Source organism: Artemia sp. Qi Xiang Cuo, chromosome 11 (genome assembly GCF_049724085.1).
Source record: "Artemia sp. Qi Xiang Cuo chromosome 11, ASM4972408v1, whole genome shotgun sequence".
Lineage (NCBI taxonomy): Eukaryota > Metazoa > Arthropoda > Branchiopoda > Anostraca > Artemiidae > Artemia > Artemia sp. Qi Xiang Cuo.
Window position 1 is genome coordinate 68,886,136 of NC_142804.1, and position 19,134 is coordinate 68,905,269.

A 19,134-nucleotide genomic window follows, 5' to 3' on the forward strand; every position below is an offset into this window, starting at 1 on the left:
TCAGTTTTTTTTTCTATTTTCCTCTTTTCCCCCTCCTTTCACTTTTTTTTTTGCTCTCGTTTCTTTTAAATTATTATGTGTTACACTGTAATTTGGTAATTTTTGATTTATATATTGTCTTGTGTCGCATTTTTTGTGTTTTTCCTCGTGATACTCCACGTATTGTACCTCTGTATAGTGTGGGTTAAAAATAAATAATAATAATAATAATAATAATTCCATTTGACATCTAATAACTTCTTGAAAACTTCATCATTGGGTACTGAGATTTGTATTTGAGGGACTATACCAGGGGTTTACACCAGGGGACTACACAGCTGGAGAAAAACTGCTGCTGGTGTCAAGTTTTGACAGATGGCTTGAACAGTTTCTTTGAATGTCCCCTCCTGTCAGTACCAATATTTTGGGAAATTGACAAATGAATTGGGGGGAAGGGGGTTCTTGTGAAGTAAGCTTATATGTCATAAGCATATCAACTCTTTGTTATTGGTAAACCAGTGTAGACAATCTCAGCTCCTGCAAACATTCATCAAAAGGCTTGTCTCTCATTTTAGATACTGCCTTTGTGGCTCTCCTCTGCACCCCTTCCAAAGCTGTATGTCACACCTGTATCCTGGTGATGCTATGCACATTCAAAATCAAGCACTGATCTGACAAGGGTCTTATACAACCAAACAAAAACATAGGGAGACCTACTGGATATAGTTTTTTTTTTAAAGTGCTAGGACAGAGCTTGCATGAGACACAGTCTTCTTGCAGTTTGAATGGAATTTACACTGGTTGTCAACAATGATTCCAAGATCTCTTTCTTCCTCCACACTTTGTAGCTCTTGAATGTAATTTACAGCTGGATTGACCATAGTATACTTGAAACCTGGGTTGGACTTGCCAAAATGAATAACACTACATTTGTCAATATTGAAGCTCATGTACCACACTGTTGCCCAGTTTTGAATATGGTCAAGATCTGCTTGTAGTGACTCATAATTGACTGCATCAAACAACTTTGAGTCATCAGCATAGAGAGTTAGATGATCTGTAGTTAATCGAAAAATATCATTTATATAGATATTGACTAGGGTAGTTCCTCAGACACTACCCTGCAGGACACCACTGGCGACTCCAATTCTCTCAGAGATGATTGATTCTCCTTCATTAGTAAAAAGCCTCACTCTCTATGTTCTGTCTTCATTAATTCCACATGAGATGAGTTTTATGTTCAAGTATGGACATGGAACTTGGCCAAATACTTTTCCAGGATCAACCACAAAACATCTACAGGTAAGCCTTGATCAATCAGGTCTGTTATAACATCATAAGTCTCCAGGAAATTTGTTTCTACAGACTAAATTTGTTAATCTTGCACAAGACCAATATATGTTCAATTATTGTTCAGTTCATTTCTCATACTATCCTAAGTGAGATAATTTATCTGTAGCCCATTGGTGAACTTTTTGAAGCAAAAAAGGCACAATTCTTTCTTCTTCGTTTCTAAAATTTTCACAATCAGATTTCCACCATAAAAAAACATCCTGTGCCATAATGCCCTGATTTTACACAAAAAAGCTCTTCCTTTTTGTTGATGGTAAAATCTAAGACTGCATTTGGTTGGGGTTACATTGTAGCTACATAGAAGAAGAGGGGGACATTCAATATTTGAACCAAGGTGCATAGAATTTCATTTTAGAAGATTCAAGAATTTGGAATATTTCATTATTGGACGCTGAATTATGTGTGTTTTTATCTTTGTTCTACTACCAAAAAACACAAGGAACCATGCACCATTTCATAGTTTTAACTCCCTTTAAGGGTTCAAAAAAAATTTACAACACCACTAATTAGCCTAGTAGATTAGGAAAGAACATCCAAGAGTGCATGGAATGATATGTAAATATTCACCAGTAAAGTTTTAGAGGATTACTTATATAGGAACAACAAGAACATAGTAGTTGATGATTTTTCTACTCTTTATAAATATAGTAATTATTCACTTGAAAATCTTGAGCCCTTAAATGAACCCTTAAGTGACTTCTAATTCTAAGAACAATAATAAAATCATTTGGCCAATGTGGTTTTCACATGTCCTGTGAAATCAATTGCTGGTTATTTGGTTTTGAACAGGGGTTAATAGTGTGAGTCTGTAAGCTCAGCCAGAGTTGAACCACATTGGAATGGGGAGTTGGAGAAATCTGGGGAAAAAACCAAGGAAGTATCAGATGGTTTGCCCTCAACCATTCATTGCACTGCTGGCCAAATTCAGAAAATCAGGAGATTGGTACCTACACTCAGGGTGGTTACTAGCCAAAATGTTTGGTGGGGGCAAGGGATTTTACTGACTGGCTGGTCATTTTTACCAACTTTTTTTTGTCAATAATTAGCATTATGTCTGTTTCAAATACAATATGTAAAATCACTGAACAAGTCAGTAGAACCACTGCATTTACCATTCAAGATTCAGATTTTGGTACATATAATGTCAATTTTTTAATGCTCTTTATTTAATTAAATGGAAAATTATGGTACCAGTAGTAAACTCACAGCAGGAGTTGGTAAAACTGCTGCATTTACCAACCAAGTTCAAACTTTCTGTAGATAACATGTCAGTATTTTTGTGATCTTTATTCAACCCCAATTTTTTTTTACCAGCAATGGTAAAAAAAAAAAAAAATTCTGATTTTTTTCTCCCGAGTGACCAAAACATTGGGGGGGGGGAGGGTGTGCTGCATTGTGAGGATAACCACTATTATAATAAAAAGGGTCATAAAATTAGGAATGCAAAGGTGGGCCTACTACTTTAATTGTCCCTATTCTTGTCTAGTAGTTACAGGAATAAACTGTATTTTCAAGTGAAATGATTATTATATTTGGAAGAAACACAAAAAAGGCATCAAGTAGTGAATTTACCTTGTCCTTATGTAAGTAATGGAATTGGCTAAATATTTGCCTGTTGATCTTTAAGCTAGCAAATTAATAGGCTTAGGAACATCCCTAAATTCACTGGAAAACCAGTAAACTATAACCAAGAACATGATATTGCTTGCCATAGCCTACCTAGGGCATAGACACTCCTGAGTATAAGCCTACCAGAAACATATAAAACACTAGGTGGTTTTTAAAACTAGGGTAAAGTTCTAGTTTAGGGTTTAGAACAAAGAGAGAAAACTCAATGAAGAAACAAACAAAATGAGACTATGGCCAGTAGACAAAAGATAAAAAACCAAAATATGGATATTTTGCCTGTATTCATTTTCATTTCTAATTTGTTGTAATTCTTGCTGCCACTTATCTTTTAATAGCCAATTTCTTTTTTCTTCAGTGTTGTTGCTGACTTGTTGTAATTGTCATTTTCACAAGTATTACAATTCCATATTTCTTTGTTCTTCATTTTTGTTCATCATTGCTTCAGACATTTTTTCAGTGTCCCTTGCCTTAGCTTCTTGGATAGGTCTTGGTCACTTTTGATGGTCAAGGTTGTTCATTTTCAGTTGTATATTTACATCTCTCAGGCTGTTCTATTTATCTTATCTCATTTGATGGTCCAGTTTGCTTATTCGGTTTTTGTCATTGCTTGTCCTCAGTTTGAGGTTCTGTTAATTTATGTTTTTGTCCTCTAGATATTATGAAACTGCTGAAAATGTCTTTGAAATTTACATCACTGAATATGAATAAACAAATTTACATGTTTCTAAGTTTTATTCTATAAATTCTTTCAAAGCTGTTTGAAAATCTAATTTCCATGCATCTTCACTTTCAATTGACATAACCACTAAACTCTTTCTTTATTTTTGATAGCTTTTTATTGGTTTTAGCCTGAAAAATGATCTATCTTCACCAGGGGCGTCCTGAGGCTCATTTTTATTGGGGGGAGGGGGCCTATCTTCGTAAATTTTACTGAATTGCTACCTGATTTATTCTGAATTTTCTGCAGAAATCAAGAATTTTGTTAAATTTCAACCAATTTTTGCAAAATTTCTGCCAAAATTTTCGCCTTCAGCAATAATTTTACCAAATGCCAAAAAAAATCGGGAGGGGGGGGGGGCTATATAAGATAGCTTTTTATTGGTTTTAGCCTGGAAAATGATCTCTCTCCGCCAGGGGCATCCTGAGGCTCATTTTATTGGGAGGAGGGGGCCCATCTTTGTAAATTTTACTGAATTGCTACCTGATTTATTCTGAATTTTCTGCAGAAATCAAGAATTTTGCTAAATTTCAACCAATAATAAATTTCAACAAAATTTTTGCCTTCAGCAATAATTTTACCAAATGCCAAAAAAGTTTGGGGGGGGGGCTTCCTGCCCCCCCCCCCCCAAATATATCCAGAGCCTTAATGTTCTCCTGGGAAGATATACTGAAACACCTACCTCTTCTCATTTCTCCCCCAGAGGGCACTGACCTTTAATAACCTACATGACAGGTCTTGGTAAAATTCTACTTTAGTTACTTTTGGCTTTCTTGGAAAGGGTTAGGTTAGAAAAATGAAACTTTCAGGGATGGGTCTACAGCCTAAAGTATGTCCTGGGAAGGTATTTTAAAGTACCTACCTCCACTCCTTTTCCCTCTAGAGCATCCTGAAATTTGCTCTACATGACAGTACCTACATACCCATTGAAATTTTGACAAAACAACATTTAGCCATAATTGTCTGCTATCAGTTTTTTTTTTATTGGCTTTAATGCTTAGCCTGCGGATCTACATGTCAGTATATAATTAGACGACCTGTCAAAGTTTTTTTCAAAAATCTGATAATGTGTCGTTATATATTTAAAACTCTGCAAGTTGTGATTAACCAAACTTTTGAGACTGAAAACAATTTTGTTGTGCTTCATTTAAGCAGAAGATCTATTTTGCAAGGTGTCATTTATAACAAAAGATTTTTAAATGCCACCAAAGGTCATGACCCTCTAGAGGGAGAAGGAGTGGAGATGGGCACTTCAAAATACCTTCTCAAGACATACTTTAGCCTGTAGACCCATCCCTGAAAGTTTCATTTTCCTAACCAAACCCCTTTCAGTAAATTTCTAGGTGGCACTATAATTTAGCTAAGATGAAAGTGAAAACATCATTTGATACCTTTTTTATGCTCTTTCATAATACAATAACTGCTTCTGTTGCATTTGCATCTTGAGGCCTTAAAGGGACACCAGAGATATTCCATTTTTGTAACCACATAAAGTAGTTATAACCTAACCTGCTAAATACTTGATTTTCAATTCAAACTGTTTTCCTACCATTTCAAGTTTTTCAAATTCTGTCAGCAAAAATAAAACCAAACTTTGTGATTCAAAACTTTGCTGTCTACAATTCAGAGTATATATTTGCACATTAGAGGAGGGGGAGTAATGTTCATGGTAAATGTGCAGTTGTCCATATAACTTAGCAAGGATGAAAGTGAAAAAATCATTTGATGCTTTTTGTATGCTCTTTCATAATTCATATAAAATACCTTGAGGGCCCCTTTAAGGGCTGAAGATACAATTTGTGACAGAAGTAATTATTGTAATTTTTTTTCAATGAAGGAGGAAGCCATAGGCTTGTCACAATACAAACACAAGAAATGACAGCTCAAACAGCAAGACTGCAAAACTCAAAACAAGAATAATCATCAGTAAAAAGCAACTATACAACAACTATATTACAGAAACTGTTTTCCATAAAACTCAGTTTCAACAAGAGCACTCTTAAATGTTTGCACCGTTTGTGCAGAAACTACAGTATCAGGTAAACTATTCCAAAGTTTTGTTGTTTGGTTAATAAAGCTACATTGACCTATTTGCTTGTGCACTTGAGGCTGATACAGTTTATTCAAGTTTTGTCAAGGGGCTGAGTAGTGACTAAGTTTGAAGAAATCAGCCCAGTCCACATTATCAACACCCTTCATAGTATGGAACGTATTGATCAGGTCAATTCTATCCCATCAAAACTCCAGAGAAGGAAGTCCTAAGCACTCCAGCCAATGTTGATATGATAAATGGCACAAACCTTGACACCCAATATTGAACCTTTTCAATTTGCTGCAAGTCACACTTCCATATAGGATACCACACAGAGGAATAATAGTCTACCACCAGGCACAGCCTACTATTGTCTTGTGTCATATAAACTGTACTATTGCTGAGGGGCTGAGTAGTGACTAAGTTTGAAGAAATCAGAACAGTCCACATTATTGACACCCTTCATAATATCAAACATATTGATCAGGTCAATTCTATCCCATTGAAACTCCAGAGAAGGAAGTCCCAAACACTCCAGTCAATGTTGATATTGTAAATGGCTCAAATATGGCACAAACCTTGACACCCAATATTGAACCTTTTCAATTTGCTGCAAGTCACACGTCCATATAGGATACCACACAGAGGAACAATATTCTACCACTGGGTACAGCTTACTATTGTCTTGTATAATGTCATAAAAGTGTGAAGGTTAAATTTCATGAAACTTCTCTTAATTTGAAGCAGGCTGTAATTAACATTTCACAAAATTGTTGACACATGCCAAAGTGAATGCCCTTACTGAATTTGCAGATGAAACAGGTGTATCACCAAGAAAGTAATTATAAGTTGAGCTTTTCAAAAAATAATGAAGTACAAAACATTTTTGAAGGTTACAAACATGGAGTTCAATTTACACCAATCATCTAGGGCATTTTCTCAAAACTCACTGTTGTCCTCAAAAACTTACCTGACAGCTTAAATACACCTAGTGCGCAAAAGGAATTTATTGACAAGGTCTGTCCAAACAGCGAGGAAATAAGTGAGCTTCGTAAACTGAAGGGTGACTGGAAACTAGTGGTGAAATCTAAGAAAGCTGCTGATACAATTGCCTCAACACTCAAAAGTGATAAATGTGGTGTTACTGCGTCCGTACGCTCACCGAGCTATATTGGTGTACTCAAGCGCGTCCCTGAAGACCTGAATGAGCAGTCATTGCACGAACTTATCCTCTGTGCTACAAAGTTATGCAATGTGGATCCTCTCGTGTGTTCAAAGTTTATTTTGAGTCGCGACACGAGCTCGAAATCTTCGTCCGCAACTCCATTAAAGTGCACTACGAAAAACTACCCGCCGAAGTATTCGTGTTCACTCCAAGACGATGCTACTTGTGTCATACAGTCGGTCATTTAGCATCCGAGTGCACCAATCAGCCCAAATGTTCCAGATGTGGATCCGTAGAACATACATCTGATCGTCTCAATCCCTGTAAACAACCGCTTTTTTGCATAAGCTGCAACACTAGTGGACATTCTTGCTACAGCGTCTGCTGCTCAGCAAATAAACCTGCAAACGCAGACTCAAAAGCTAATAGGCTTGCCTGTGCTACTCAATGAACATTTTTATCTTGGAATATGAATGGGAATTTCGCAGAAAGGCACCCAATAGTTTGTGAAATGCTAAAAAGCAATCAAATTGTGTGTATCCAAGAGCACTTTGCTCTTCCTATTTCTGTAGGTCAACTGGACATTTTCCGTGCTAATAACATGTATGTTGTTCCAAGGAAGGCCCTCCAGGGGTCTCGTGACGTATATTAGTAACAATGTTGAATCAAAGTTGTTTTTTTCAACGCAAAACATTCTAGTGGTTCAAGTGTGTAATTTTGTTGTTGTGAACGTATACATGCCAACCGACTATCATGATGACGCATCACATTCCGAATTTGCGCAAAGTTTACGTAAATTAGCTGAATGTCTTAGTAAAATCCGATTAGAAAGATTGCCTTGTGTAATATTAGGTAATTTTAACTGTCCTATGAGTGCTGAATTTACTGAAACTAACGCGCTTTTTACTGGTGATCGTGAAAGTATGGTACATGGTCTCCTAGATGATACATTTACCATTTTAGAAAAAAAACAAAATTTTAAATACATACACAACACAGGAAGTACTTCTAATTTAGACCATGTTATTTGCTCTAAAGACCTACTCCCTACTTCAGTACGGGTGTCTGACACCACTTTTACTTCTGACCATTTTTCAATAGAACTGCAAATCACACCTCCCGCTACACAATCTGAGCATCAACACCAAAATAACGCAGCAAAAACTACAAAAAAATGGACACAAATACGGGATTGGAATAATGTTAATACGTCGGTTTACACGCAAGTTGCGGATGAAATTTTAGCTAAAATTAAAATCCCATTTAACCTTCTGATCCAGTCACGACGAATTGAACCGAAAGAGGCCCGACTTGAACTTGATATATATGCCGCCCAAATTACACATGCTCTTTGCTCAGCTGAGGAAGCTGCTGTTCCCATAAAGAAAATTAAGACCGGTACACAAGTTTCAGGTTGGTCGCAAAATGCTGGCCTAGTTAATGCATGCAACCAGGCAAAATTTTGGCTTTCTGTTTGGAAGGAGTGTGGACGGCCGAGAATTGGGGTTGTAAATGCTGTTAGACTCCTTACAAAAAGAAAGTTTGGAAAAGAATTGGCTCTCCACCGGTCTAATGTAATTGCTAAGTCTTCTGAAGATGCTCTACGAAATCCTGACCTTATATGGAAGACTCTTCTTCTTCTATTTAACAGCAGGCGGGCTTTTCAGTAACACTATTTAGCCCTTTTCCTTTTGCTTCACTCTGTGGGCTACAGAGCTACTGGCTTGATTGCCGCATATTTATTAGATATATTCAGATATCTTTCAGCAGATCTTTCGACTCTAGGAGTTATAATATATGATGATAGATGTCGATTTCTATGCTCTGTGTGCAGGTATAGTTGGCTAGGCTCTTGGCTGATAGTGGGATTTTGTGGTGTAAGACTCTTTCCGAAAGAAAGCCGAATTTTGCTGCATCTTCAATTTCCCTTGAATCTTGGAGAACTTATTACGAACAAGAATTTAAATCCCCCTGTCCGACTCTTAGCGCAAAATACAAGGCAGAACTGCATAATTTCCTATCAAGCACCGACCGTTCTGATGTTACTGTGTTGGTATCCGAGGTTCAGAACGTGCTCCGTCACATTAAAAAGAAAAAGTCATGTAGTGCTGATGGAATTTCTGCTCTTCATTTAAAAAACCCATCTTCAATGCTCATTCAGCATCTTGCCCTGCTTTTTCAGATGATTTTTGTGCAAGGTGTGGTTCCCAGTAATTTTTGCATAGGGTCCCTTACCCCTGTGCCAAAAAAGGGGAAACCCCTGGAAGAATGTACGTCTTTTTGACCCATTACTATATCAACAACTTTTTGCAAAATTTTTGAGCTACTTATAATTAAAGAAATAAATGAGAAATGTTATGCACCACCCTCCCAATTTGGCTTTCAACCTGGTCTTGGTTGTGGCCATGCGCTAAGCGTCATGGCTTCTGTCCTTATTGACGCTGAAAGCTCAGGTGAGTCGGTCGCGATTGGTATTCATGATGTCAAGCGTGCATTTTATTCCCTTATCCACGACCAAATTATTCTAGAAATGGGAAAGAGAGGCGTCCAACGAGATGTCATAATGCCATTAAAGGACATGTATGTAAACCTCCAGGCACAAATAAAAGTTGTTTTGCCCGAGAAGAATATAAGTGAAATTTACCCAACCGTCCCAGTACAAAAAGGCGCCCGGCAAGGTGCTCCTACTTCTGCCCTGGCTTTTAATAACAGTGTTCTTCCAGCACAGGAAAATTACCAAATAACGTGTGTTCTGGATGGTATTGACCTTTCTCTTCTTTGTTATGCTGACGATATTTTAAATATGAGCCGGAATATTGGTGGCATTGAATGCAATTTTGCTATTTTTCAAAAGCAATATGCTGCAATAGGCCTAGAATTTAACGCTGCAAAATCAGAGGTATTACTGTTTAATTGGCCCGAAAACCAAGTCCCGCCTACCATAGACCTTGGACAGACAAGTATTAAGCCAGCAGATCACATCATTTATCTTGGACTACTGATTGGTAAAACGCTGAGGCACACACAACAGCTATTAATTCAACATCTAGAAAAGTGTACCAGTTTTGCATACAGCAGATTGGTTGCAACAAAGTTCAGCTTCAACCGGTTTATCCTTGCTCGGCTGTATACTGCACTAGCATTGCCCCATTTTTTATACCTGAGCCCTTTTTGGCGAACATTTCCATGCACCACTAAACAGAAACTTCAAGCAATATTTTTTAAATATGCTAAGTACCTTTTAAGGCTCCCCCCCTGGACACGTAACACATACCTCATTAATAGGTATAAACTGGCAGATCCCACTCTCATAATTAAAAATCAGATTTCCCTTTTTAACAGTAAAATTGGTAACCACCCCTGGCATAGTTTACTCAAGCAGTAGTCAAGTGTAGAAATGTTTCGTATTTCTTGTCAGTTTAGTGTTTTTCTCGTTTGTATCCGTTGAAGTATTATTTGTCCCTTTTTTTCTTTTTTATTTTTTTTTATCTTTATTGTACTCTGCCTTGTGTTTTTGTAACGACGGGTTATAAATAAATAATAATAATATCATCCACAAACAGTTTGACAGTGGAGTGACAAAATACTTCAGGCAAATACTTCATTAACAAGCAAACAAAACAACACTGGGTCCAAACAACTGCCTTGTGGCACACCACTCAAAATTGGGCTCTCACTTGAAAATGCACTAGTGACTATAACTTGCTGGGAATGGCCTGATAAATAATCTGTAGTCCATGTTAAAGTTCTACTGCCTAACTTATACTTTCCACATTTTTTAAGCAACAAACTAATTGAAACTTTGTCAAACGCTTTACTGAAGTCAATGTACAAGCAATCAAACTTCAAACTAAAATCAGCCATATTTTGGAAATCTTTTACAACTTATAGCAACTGCATATTACATGGCCTGTTTTTTCTAAAACCATGTTGTGACGGATGCCATAATTTATTTTGCTTTAAGTAATCCTGTATCTGATATACAATAATCTTTTTAATAACTCTCAAAAAAACTGAGGTGTTTGAAATTGGACAATAATTTCCAAATTAGGATTTAGATCATCCTTTATGGAGTGGCTTTACAACTGCTTTTTTTATGCTAAGTGGCATTTACCACTCAATAGACAGTGGTTAAACAAAAATGCAAGAGGTTCAGCTAAACATGTGGCTGTCTTCTGAAGAAAAGCATTAGAAATACCATCTATATCTGGAGCTTTATTAACAGAAAGGTCATGGAGAATTTTTAAAACCTGCTCTGAAGAAATATCAGAGTCATCAGAGGGCACTTTGTCTGCTGAAACAAATTTGGTAAAATGGGGTGGATTGTATGCATGGACATCAATTGGATTTACAAAAACTGACAAAAACACTTGATTAAACACATCAGCCTTTTTCTGATCATTGCTTATTAATTCACTAGTAGCTGGGTCATCAAAAATGCATGAATCAGTCTTGTTTCTATTAACATACTTCCAAAACTTCTTTGGATACCCTCAGATGTTAGTGATGATTGACAATTCAAGTGATTCCCAGTTAATGCATAGAGATCAATTTGCACAATTCTAAGCCCTTTTATATGCACACCACAAGTCTTTGTTTTTTCCAACATACACTGTCTTCATTGTTTATTTTTATCACTAATAGCATCAAGTACAAATTTTGGCAGTCATCTTCTTTTTCTAGAACCTTCTTTTGAGTAATAACATGGAATGAACCTATCACAAGCTTCTTTTATAACCTCTTGGATGAACTCAAAAGCAATATCCATATCCACATTCCTAGACTGAAGCTCCTCAACAATAGAAACGGAATGGATAAAGTCTTGAACTTCATTGTAACAGCCCTTGCTATAATCATAATAAAATTTAGAACCAAAGTTCACTGCTGCATTTATATTCATTGATAGAGGCATGGTTACTATTACCTAGAGGTGGCAGCATCTTAAGGTCTAGTATTTCATTTGGGGATTTTGTGATCACCAAATCTAGTACATGGGGAGTGGAATTATGGTACTTGTGCATTATACACACTCTTTTATATACTGCTAGTTTGGTTAATGCTAATGAAATAAAATAGGATGAATATAGAATAGTTTAGAAACAAATTTGAGCTATATATTTGCACATTTGGGGGGTGGGGGTAAAGCATAGCATATATTAAATACGTTACCTGACCTAACCTAGGTACCTCCCCCCCCCCAAAAAAAACAAAACAACAAAAAATAACATTTTAAATATTGTATACACAATTAAAACCATGCAATACATCATGCTAATGAGTTTGTTCTCCCACATCTGTCCTGGTAACTGCTGCATCTCATTTGGCATATATAAAAGAGTGGGTATAATGCACAAGTGCCAGAATTACTTCTTGGTCAATATATACAAAATCATATTATTGAGTTAGGACTAAAGTGAATACACCATTTGATGCCTTTTTTATGCTGATTGCGAATATAATAAGCATTTCTAACGGAAATGAATTTCAGTCCCCCCCTATATAGGCTATACCTAACCTAACCCTGAATTGGCCTATATAGGGGGGGGGGCTGAAACTCATTTCCAATAGAAATGCTTGTTATATTCATAATCAGCATAAAAAAGGGCATCAAATGGTGTATTCGCTTTAGTCCTAACTCAATAATACGATTTTGTATATATTGACCTACTTCTGAGTCTTGTGGGATCAAAAACATGCAGGTATAGAAAACTATCCTGTAAGGTTTGCACAAGTTTAAAAGCAAAACTTTGGTCTATCCCTGACAGACCAGAGTTCATCAAGGCATCACATGATGTTTTCAATTTCAACCTAGCTAAATTATGTGTCACCTAGAAATTTACTTCCCTTTCCAAGATAGGCTAGGCCTAGCCAAAAGTAGCTGAAGTAGAATTTTACCCAGGTCTTAACCCTGACACAAACATGAAACCATAATTCTTAGTTTTTCATTTTTCATTGGCTTTAATTTTTGAAAATAGAACTCCTGTTATTTCAGTAGAACTAGGCTATAAGCCATAGGCCTATCAAGGGGTTTTCTTTAATTTAAGAAACATATCAACAAATCTTTAAAAGTGTAAATAAGGATTGGGCAAAGGTATGAGGGTAAGCACCTGAAAATATGTGGAAATAGTAGCAAAGTTTTTTGTTTTTAATAGGCCTACCCTAAGGTTAAGGCAAGCTCCTAAGTCTACTATGATTTCATAAAACCTGGGCTAAGTCAAGCTTTTCTTTAATCAATTTTGAAAGATATTAAATGTAGGCTATTTTTTATACCATTAGGTTTTCTCGATGCTCGCGCAGTAACACTATTTGTGTCAGAAATTGAGGACATTTGTTTATCTTTTTCCAAAGCTTATCAGTTGGGGAAATAGTCTATTAGAATAAGGCTTCTTTGAAAAATATCTGTACCATCAAACTATCATAAAACCAAAAAGCTAAATGTAGATGGCAATAAAGTCAGATACAGTTCACATGAGATCCAAAAGACCTTTTAACAGCTAGACTCAAATGTCGATAAAACAAACGCGGATCTAGAATTTTAGGAGGAGGTTGAAATAGACGTGATTTTAAGAAGCACTAAAACTCAAAAATTAATCAAACAACTATAAATAGAAAAGAGCAGCTCAACAAGGACCACACTATTGAACGATTTTGAAAGACCGATGATGCAGGTATAAAAACCATTTTCTTGGAAGAGTAATCAATGAATAAATAAGAAAGAACTTTATTTGAACGTTGACACCAAACTGGACGCCAAAATCAAACTGGTTCCCACCAATTTCTTCATTTTTTACTTATAAAGGGTAAAGTGTTAAATTAAAAACCTTGTTCTAATACAAAAAATAGTGATATACGATAATATTCAAGGGGTGATCTATGCTTTTTTTTTTAATTGATGACATTGTACCAGACCAAAGACTTTCACATATGGGCGCCCATAAGCTGAATTTTAGGGGGGCTTACTTGGTCTAATCGGCACTTCCAATGCTGTATAATAGAAATTTCAAGACAAAAATATGAAAATATTAGGCAGCAGCATTCAGCCAGGGGGGGGTGGAGCCCCCCTCTGCTCCCCATATGGGTGTCCATGATCTCACATAAACATTTAGAAATAAAGGAAACAAGGTTACCAATGAAGGAGATGCAATCTGTCAGCAGGTGCAATTTAAAAATATCGCCACTATCATTTGATTCACGCTTTAAATCATCAGACAATCATCGTCAAAAACAAATGAAAGAAATACAAGAACGAAAAGGTATCGCAAAAGGGTAGCTCAAAAAAGGAGAAGAAGCCAAATATAAAAAGAATACCCTAGATAATAATCTAGGGCATTTGAGAACTACTTTTCAACTAGACAGTTGAAAAGTAGTGTTCACACTAACGTTTCCAGCCTTACGCTTAAGGTTAGCAACAAATACAGAAATTAAGCGAACACCTTTGGTCCATATGCTAAGGTATAATTTTACTTTTTTTTATTATCAACTTTAAACAAAATTCCGTTGACCAAATAGGTTTTGGGCTTTCTATGTATATTTTATTGAGGTAGAAAAACAGGCTATGCTTCTTCTGTACAGCTGTCAATGTTGGCTTTACGATTCTTAGGTATGTAAAACCGAAGAGAATAAAATTGAACACGAATAGTAGAAGAAAAAATGAGAGTAAAAATTAGTGTGATATATTGGCTTTATTGCAGTTATCCTTTTAAGTCACTAAAAAGTTTCGTGAGAAATTTTATTTTTGATGAAGCCATCTCTAAAGTAAATAATACTGACATGTGTATATGATCAAAATACTACTGCTACTACCACTACTAGCAACTAACTGCAGCACCAAGCCACCTGAGGCCAACACCAATACGCACACTCCTCCTCCATCCCAACCAATTCAAAGCCTCTCTCTTTAAATCCTCCCAGGAAGTTCCAATTTCCCTTAAATCTTTTTTTATGACATACTCTCACCCCAATCGTGGGTGACCTGCTTTTCGTTTAGCCCAAGAACTTCGGGCGAAAGGGACAATCTTCGGTAATCTGTCATCCTTCATCCACAGAATGTACCTTAGCCATCTCACCTTTCTTTCATTATAGCCCTAGAATGCGAGATTGAGCCACAATTTTCGTACATCATACTGTTATAAATACGGTCAGTCAGCCAGGTACCCAGAACAATCCGTAGGCAATTTCTCTGGAAAACATCTAGCATATCTTCACCCAATTTTCGGAGCGCCCATGCTTCAGAGTCATATTTGACCACTGTCATCACTGCAATTTCCAATATTCTAATCTTTTATTCTAATATTCCAATATTCTGAAACTAATCTTGGTTTCTATATTTATCTTTCTATTCTTCCAAATGGTTTTAATTGTGAGAAAACACGCTGAGCCTTGGTTATTCTACTTTTAACATCTTCACTGCTTCACATCTCCACTTAATCAGTATTTTCGTTGCCCAACGTCATCTTTTGATCTTCACTTATTCCTAGCCTTAGCGAATTAGCATTCTTAACATTAATTTTCAAACCTATTCGAGCCCCCTGAACTCGCAAAACCTTTTAAAGATCGCTCATTTTGCTCACACTTTCATCTAGGTTCAAAATTTTGTATGTTATCATAAAAATTGACAAAAAAATAAGTAAAAATATTACATTTATACGCACTTTGAGCTGACAGTGTCTAATCTTGCTCGTAAATCTCTGCTTGTTGGATATTAAATCGTGGCGGACTCACAAACAGAACTAACTGTCTGTAGTAAAATACTGGGTAGCCTATATTTTTAGTGCTACCCATGTCAGTCCATTTTGCAACCTAGTAGAGAGAAACCACAGCCCATAGTAACCGAAAATTCAAAATTGTGTTTTGAGAAAAATGTGTAGTGAGAAAAATTGCCATTTGAAGCTGATTTACAAATAGTAAATACCATTTCGACTGATCTTATTAGTGAAAGTTTATTAGGAAAAATAATTTATAGGAATTTCAAAGGAGCCAGAAACCCTGAAAAATACTTTGATATTGAGTACTCGCAATTGCCTACTCTTCTGAAGGAGACATTGTCTCGTTCAATATCTCCTCCGTTGTCTCGTTCATTGTGGCGTTCTGGCTCAACGCACTCGTAGACTCAATTAGGGCAAAAATCTGAATTCATTGGATAGCACAAAGGTAAGATAGCTTCACATCTTCTTTGGAATCCACTTTTAAGCTCGCAAATTAAGGCCCTAAGTTGTATCTTGCAATTACTAAATCTTGACTTTTTTACTCACTTCTGTTTTTCGTTTTATTGCATTTTTTTTTTCGTCCAATGATTTTAGCTCTTCTAAAATGTAAACATTCAAGAAGAAACAAATAACAAAAATACAAAGTACTTTCTTATTTGAAGCTCCAAATTTTACGCAATGGTACAACAGAAAAATTGCAATAGTAAACACATATATTTTTGCAAAATATAATAACTACGTATCAAAAACTCGTTTAATGTTCTTCAGTTTTCTAAATCTCTATATATTTCATATACGACAGTATTCAACAAACAACGGTATTTTTATCTTCCAATTCTCATAGACACCAAGGATAATATACCCCTTGCAGTTGCGTAATTTTGTCAAAATCCTGGTGTGGTCAAAGTTTAAGCCAATTTACCCAAATCAAGTGAAAATTACAGTGAAAAGTATAAAATGAGCCATTAGTATCATAAAGGTAAAGATATACTAATGAAAACTGACTCGTTTCAGTGGATGCGTGAATTATGCAGGCTTATCTTAGTTTTGACAGGAGTTTTGAAGAAATTAAACTGGAAAAGTGGGGTCTGGGTGGGGGGGGGAAACTGTGATCTAAGTGGCAGTTCATATTTTTCCTAATTGAAATTTTAATTATTTGGAGCAGTTTTTATGAAGAGGGGTGTGAGCCGTGCCCAAATTAACGGCTGCATAGCAAACTGCACGTAACGGATCCACGTGGATAAACAATTGGTCTTTAATGAGGTAAGCAGATCTTTAATTTTGTTGTCTAGAAAATAATCATGGGAAGTAAAAGAAAGCAACCTCGTAAGACTGGAGTGATACAGAAAGCACTTGGAGGGGAGAGGGTGAATATGATTTTAACATTACTGCTAGTAGCACTGATTCTAGAAATAAATTCACGATTTCAGCAGTTGCGAAAAGTTTAACTGCGACTGCGATTTCAGCAGTTGCGAAAAGTAAATACTGTTATCAGTTTGGTAACAGAAAATGGGAAAAGCTAGATTTTTTAGAAAATAGGATTAAAGGAATTGAAGATAAAGTGGCACAAATTTGGAAATATCACATGCAGGATTTGTAAGACAGCTGATTGAGAATTATGAGCGAGTGAGGTAGCTTGGGCAAGTCAAATAATCTCTAAAGAGTCAAGTAAATGTAATTGCTGATGTTTATATAGCCCGCAATAAGGAATCAAATAACTAGAGTACGAGATTGGCCAGGGTGGAGTTTGATAAACTGGAAAAGAATATTATCGTATGGAGTGTCTCTTGTCAATCTGAGCAAAATGCGAAGGATATCTTCAAAAGTATTTTTGCGGAAGGACTTGAAATGGCTCCTGTCCCACCATACAAGGTAACCCAAGTGAATAAGCAACAGAAATTTATTCGTGTTGAAGTAACTGATAAAAAATCGAAAACTGATATTTGGAAAAATGCTAAGAAATTAAAAGGTACAACAGTGTCGTCGTTCCGTGATATTTACTTCAATGATGATGTCCGGGCTGTAGTTCACAAAATGAGAAATGATTTATTGATTAAAAGGGCGAAACTACCTGAATTCAGAATAGACGCTTGGATCCATGGGCGCCCAGAAGCGGCATTCCAGGGGGGGGGCAAACTTCGTCTAATTGCTACTTTTAATGCTATATAATAGAAATCTCAGAACAAAAATATAAAAATAAGGCAGCATCATTCAGCCAGGGGGGGGGCAAGAGCCCCCCTGCCCCCCCCATATGGGCGCCCATGCTTGGATCTAAAGAACTTTTCCACCTGTCTTGCTTTTCAATCGCCCCAATGGGACACGTGGTAAATATTCACCAGACGATTTGATTCCTGGACTTGCTTATGAAACGAATAATCATTCATTTCGTAACCAACGTAGCGGGAATTAGTGTTTTCTTACGAGGAAAAATAGCTGTTCGAATTCAAGTTCCTATTGATTAAGGAGTAGCTGGTGATTAATGAGTGATAAAAAGAAATTTGGCGGGAAAATGAGTTATTGTTGTTTTTTTTTTCTTTTGAATATTTCTTTTTCTGTTGTTGTTATTTTTTTTTATCTCGTTATTATTATTGGTGCTATTATTGTTATTGGGTAGCATATAATAAATTTACAATTAGAACATATTAAAATTTGTCCCCCTGTGGATTCGCACTCAGGTTTGTCTATTTGGCTTTGATGTTGGATGAAAGATCGGTGTCTCCTCCAGGACAAATTAATGTGTTGGAGCTGGAAAATAATAAGGTAAATTTTGGAAGTAGGTATAATGAAATTTTAATGGAAGTATCCCGGATCGAAGTTTTATTTTTATAATTAAATAAAAAAAAACAAGTTTTTTAGCTGAAAGTAAGGGGCAACATTAAAACTTAAAAAGAACAGAAATTATTCCGTATATGAAGAAGTGGCCCCCTCCTTAACACCTCGCTCTTTACTCTATAGTTTTTTATTACCTTACTAAATAGATTTGTGAGAAAGAGTCTAACTCTAGCGTAAAGAGCGAGGCGTTGAGGAGGAGACAGCCCCTTTCATATATGACATAATTTTTGTTGGTTTTAAGTTTTAATGTTGCTCCTTACTTTCAGTAAAAAAAACTTATTTTTTATTTGATTTTTGAACGTTTTTGAATTAATGGAGGTTTTGATTTTGGCTCAAAGTATATGAATAATTAAAAAAAATCCATATTAATTTTACTTTTATTTGGTTAAATGACTTTCTCGAAAGTTGTTTAATTTTATTTACGAATGTTTTTATTAGTAATAAATATACGTAACTTGCGAATTAACTTACGTAAAGAAATTCTATATTCGTATATTTTTATTACATATATTAGGGGGTTCGCCCCCTAGTGAATGCATCGCTCTTTACGCTAAAGTTTGAATTTTGTTCCAATTCTTTAAAAATTACCCCTTTATCACAAAGGCCGTTAATTAGAATAAATAGCTCTTATGAAAGTACTAATAAATCTTTGGCTTAAAGGGCGAGGTATTGACTAGAGGGCGAACCCAATCATATACGTAAAAATTTCTGTTCGTTTTAA

The 19,134-nt window shown here is 36.0% G+C and overlaps 1 protein-coding gene across 2 annotated transcripts in view; it reads right to left on the reverse strand.

The window, feature by feature from the left end:
- The window catches only part of Cdc50 (cell cycle control protein 50A), a 141,767-nt gene that overhangs the window by 79,247 nt on the left and 43,386 nt on the right, over nt 1-19,134 (reverse strand). Inside the window, exon 1 of one of the 2 annotated variants that reach the window (XM_089096982.1) lies at nt 13,147-13,243. The exons of the other annotated variant lie outside the window; for it this stretch is intronic. Coding sequence (XP_088953108.1) covers nt 13,147-13,204 — 58 coding nt within the window. The 5' untranslated portion in view covers nt 13,205-13,243. Of the gene's footprint in view, nt 1-13,146; nt 13,244-19,134 lie in introns of those variants that run through there. 2 annotated transcript variants of the gene reach the window in all.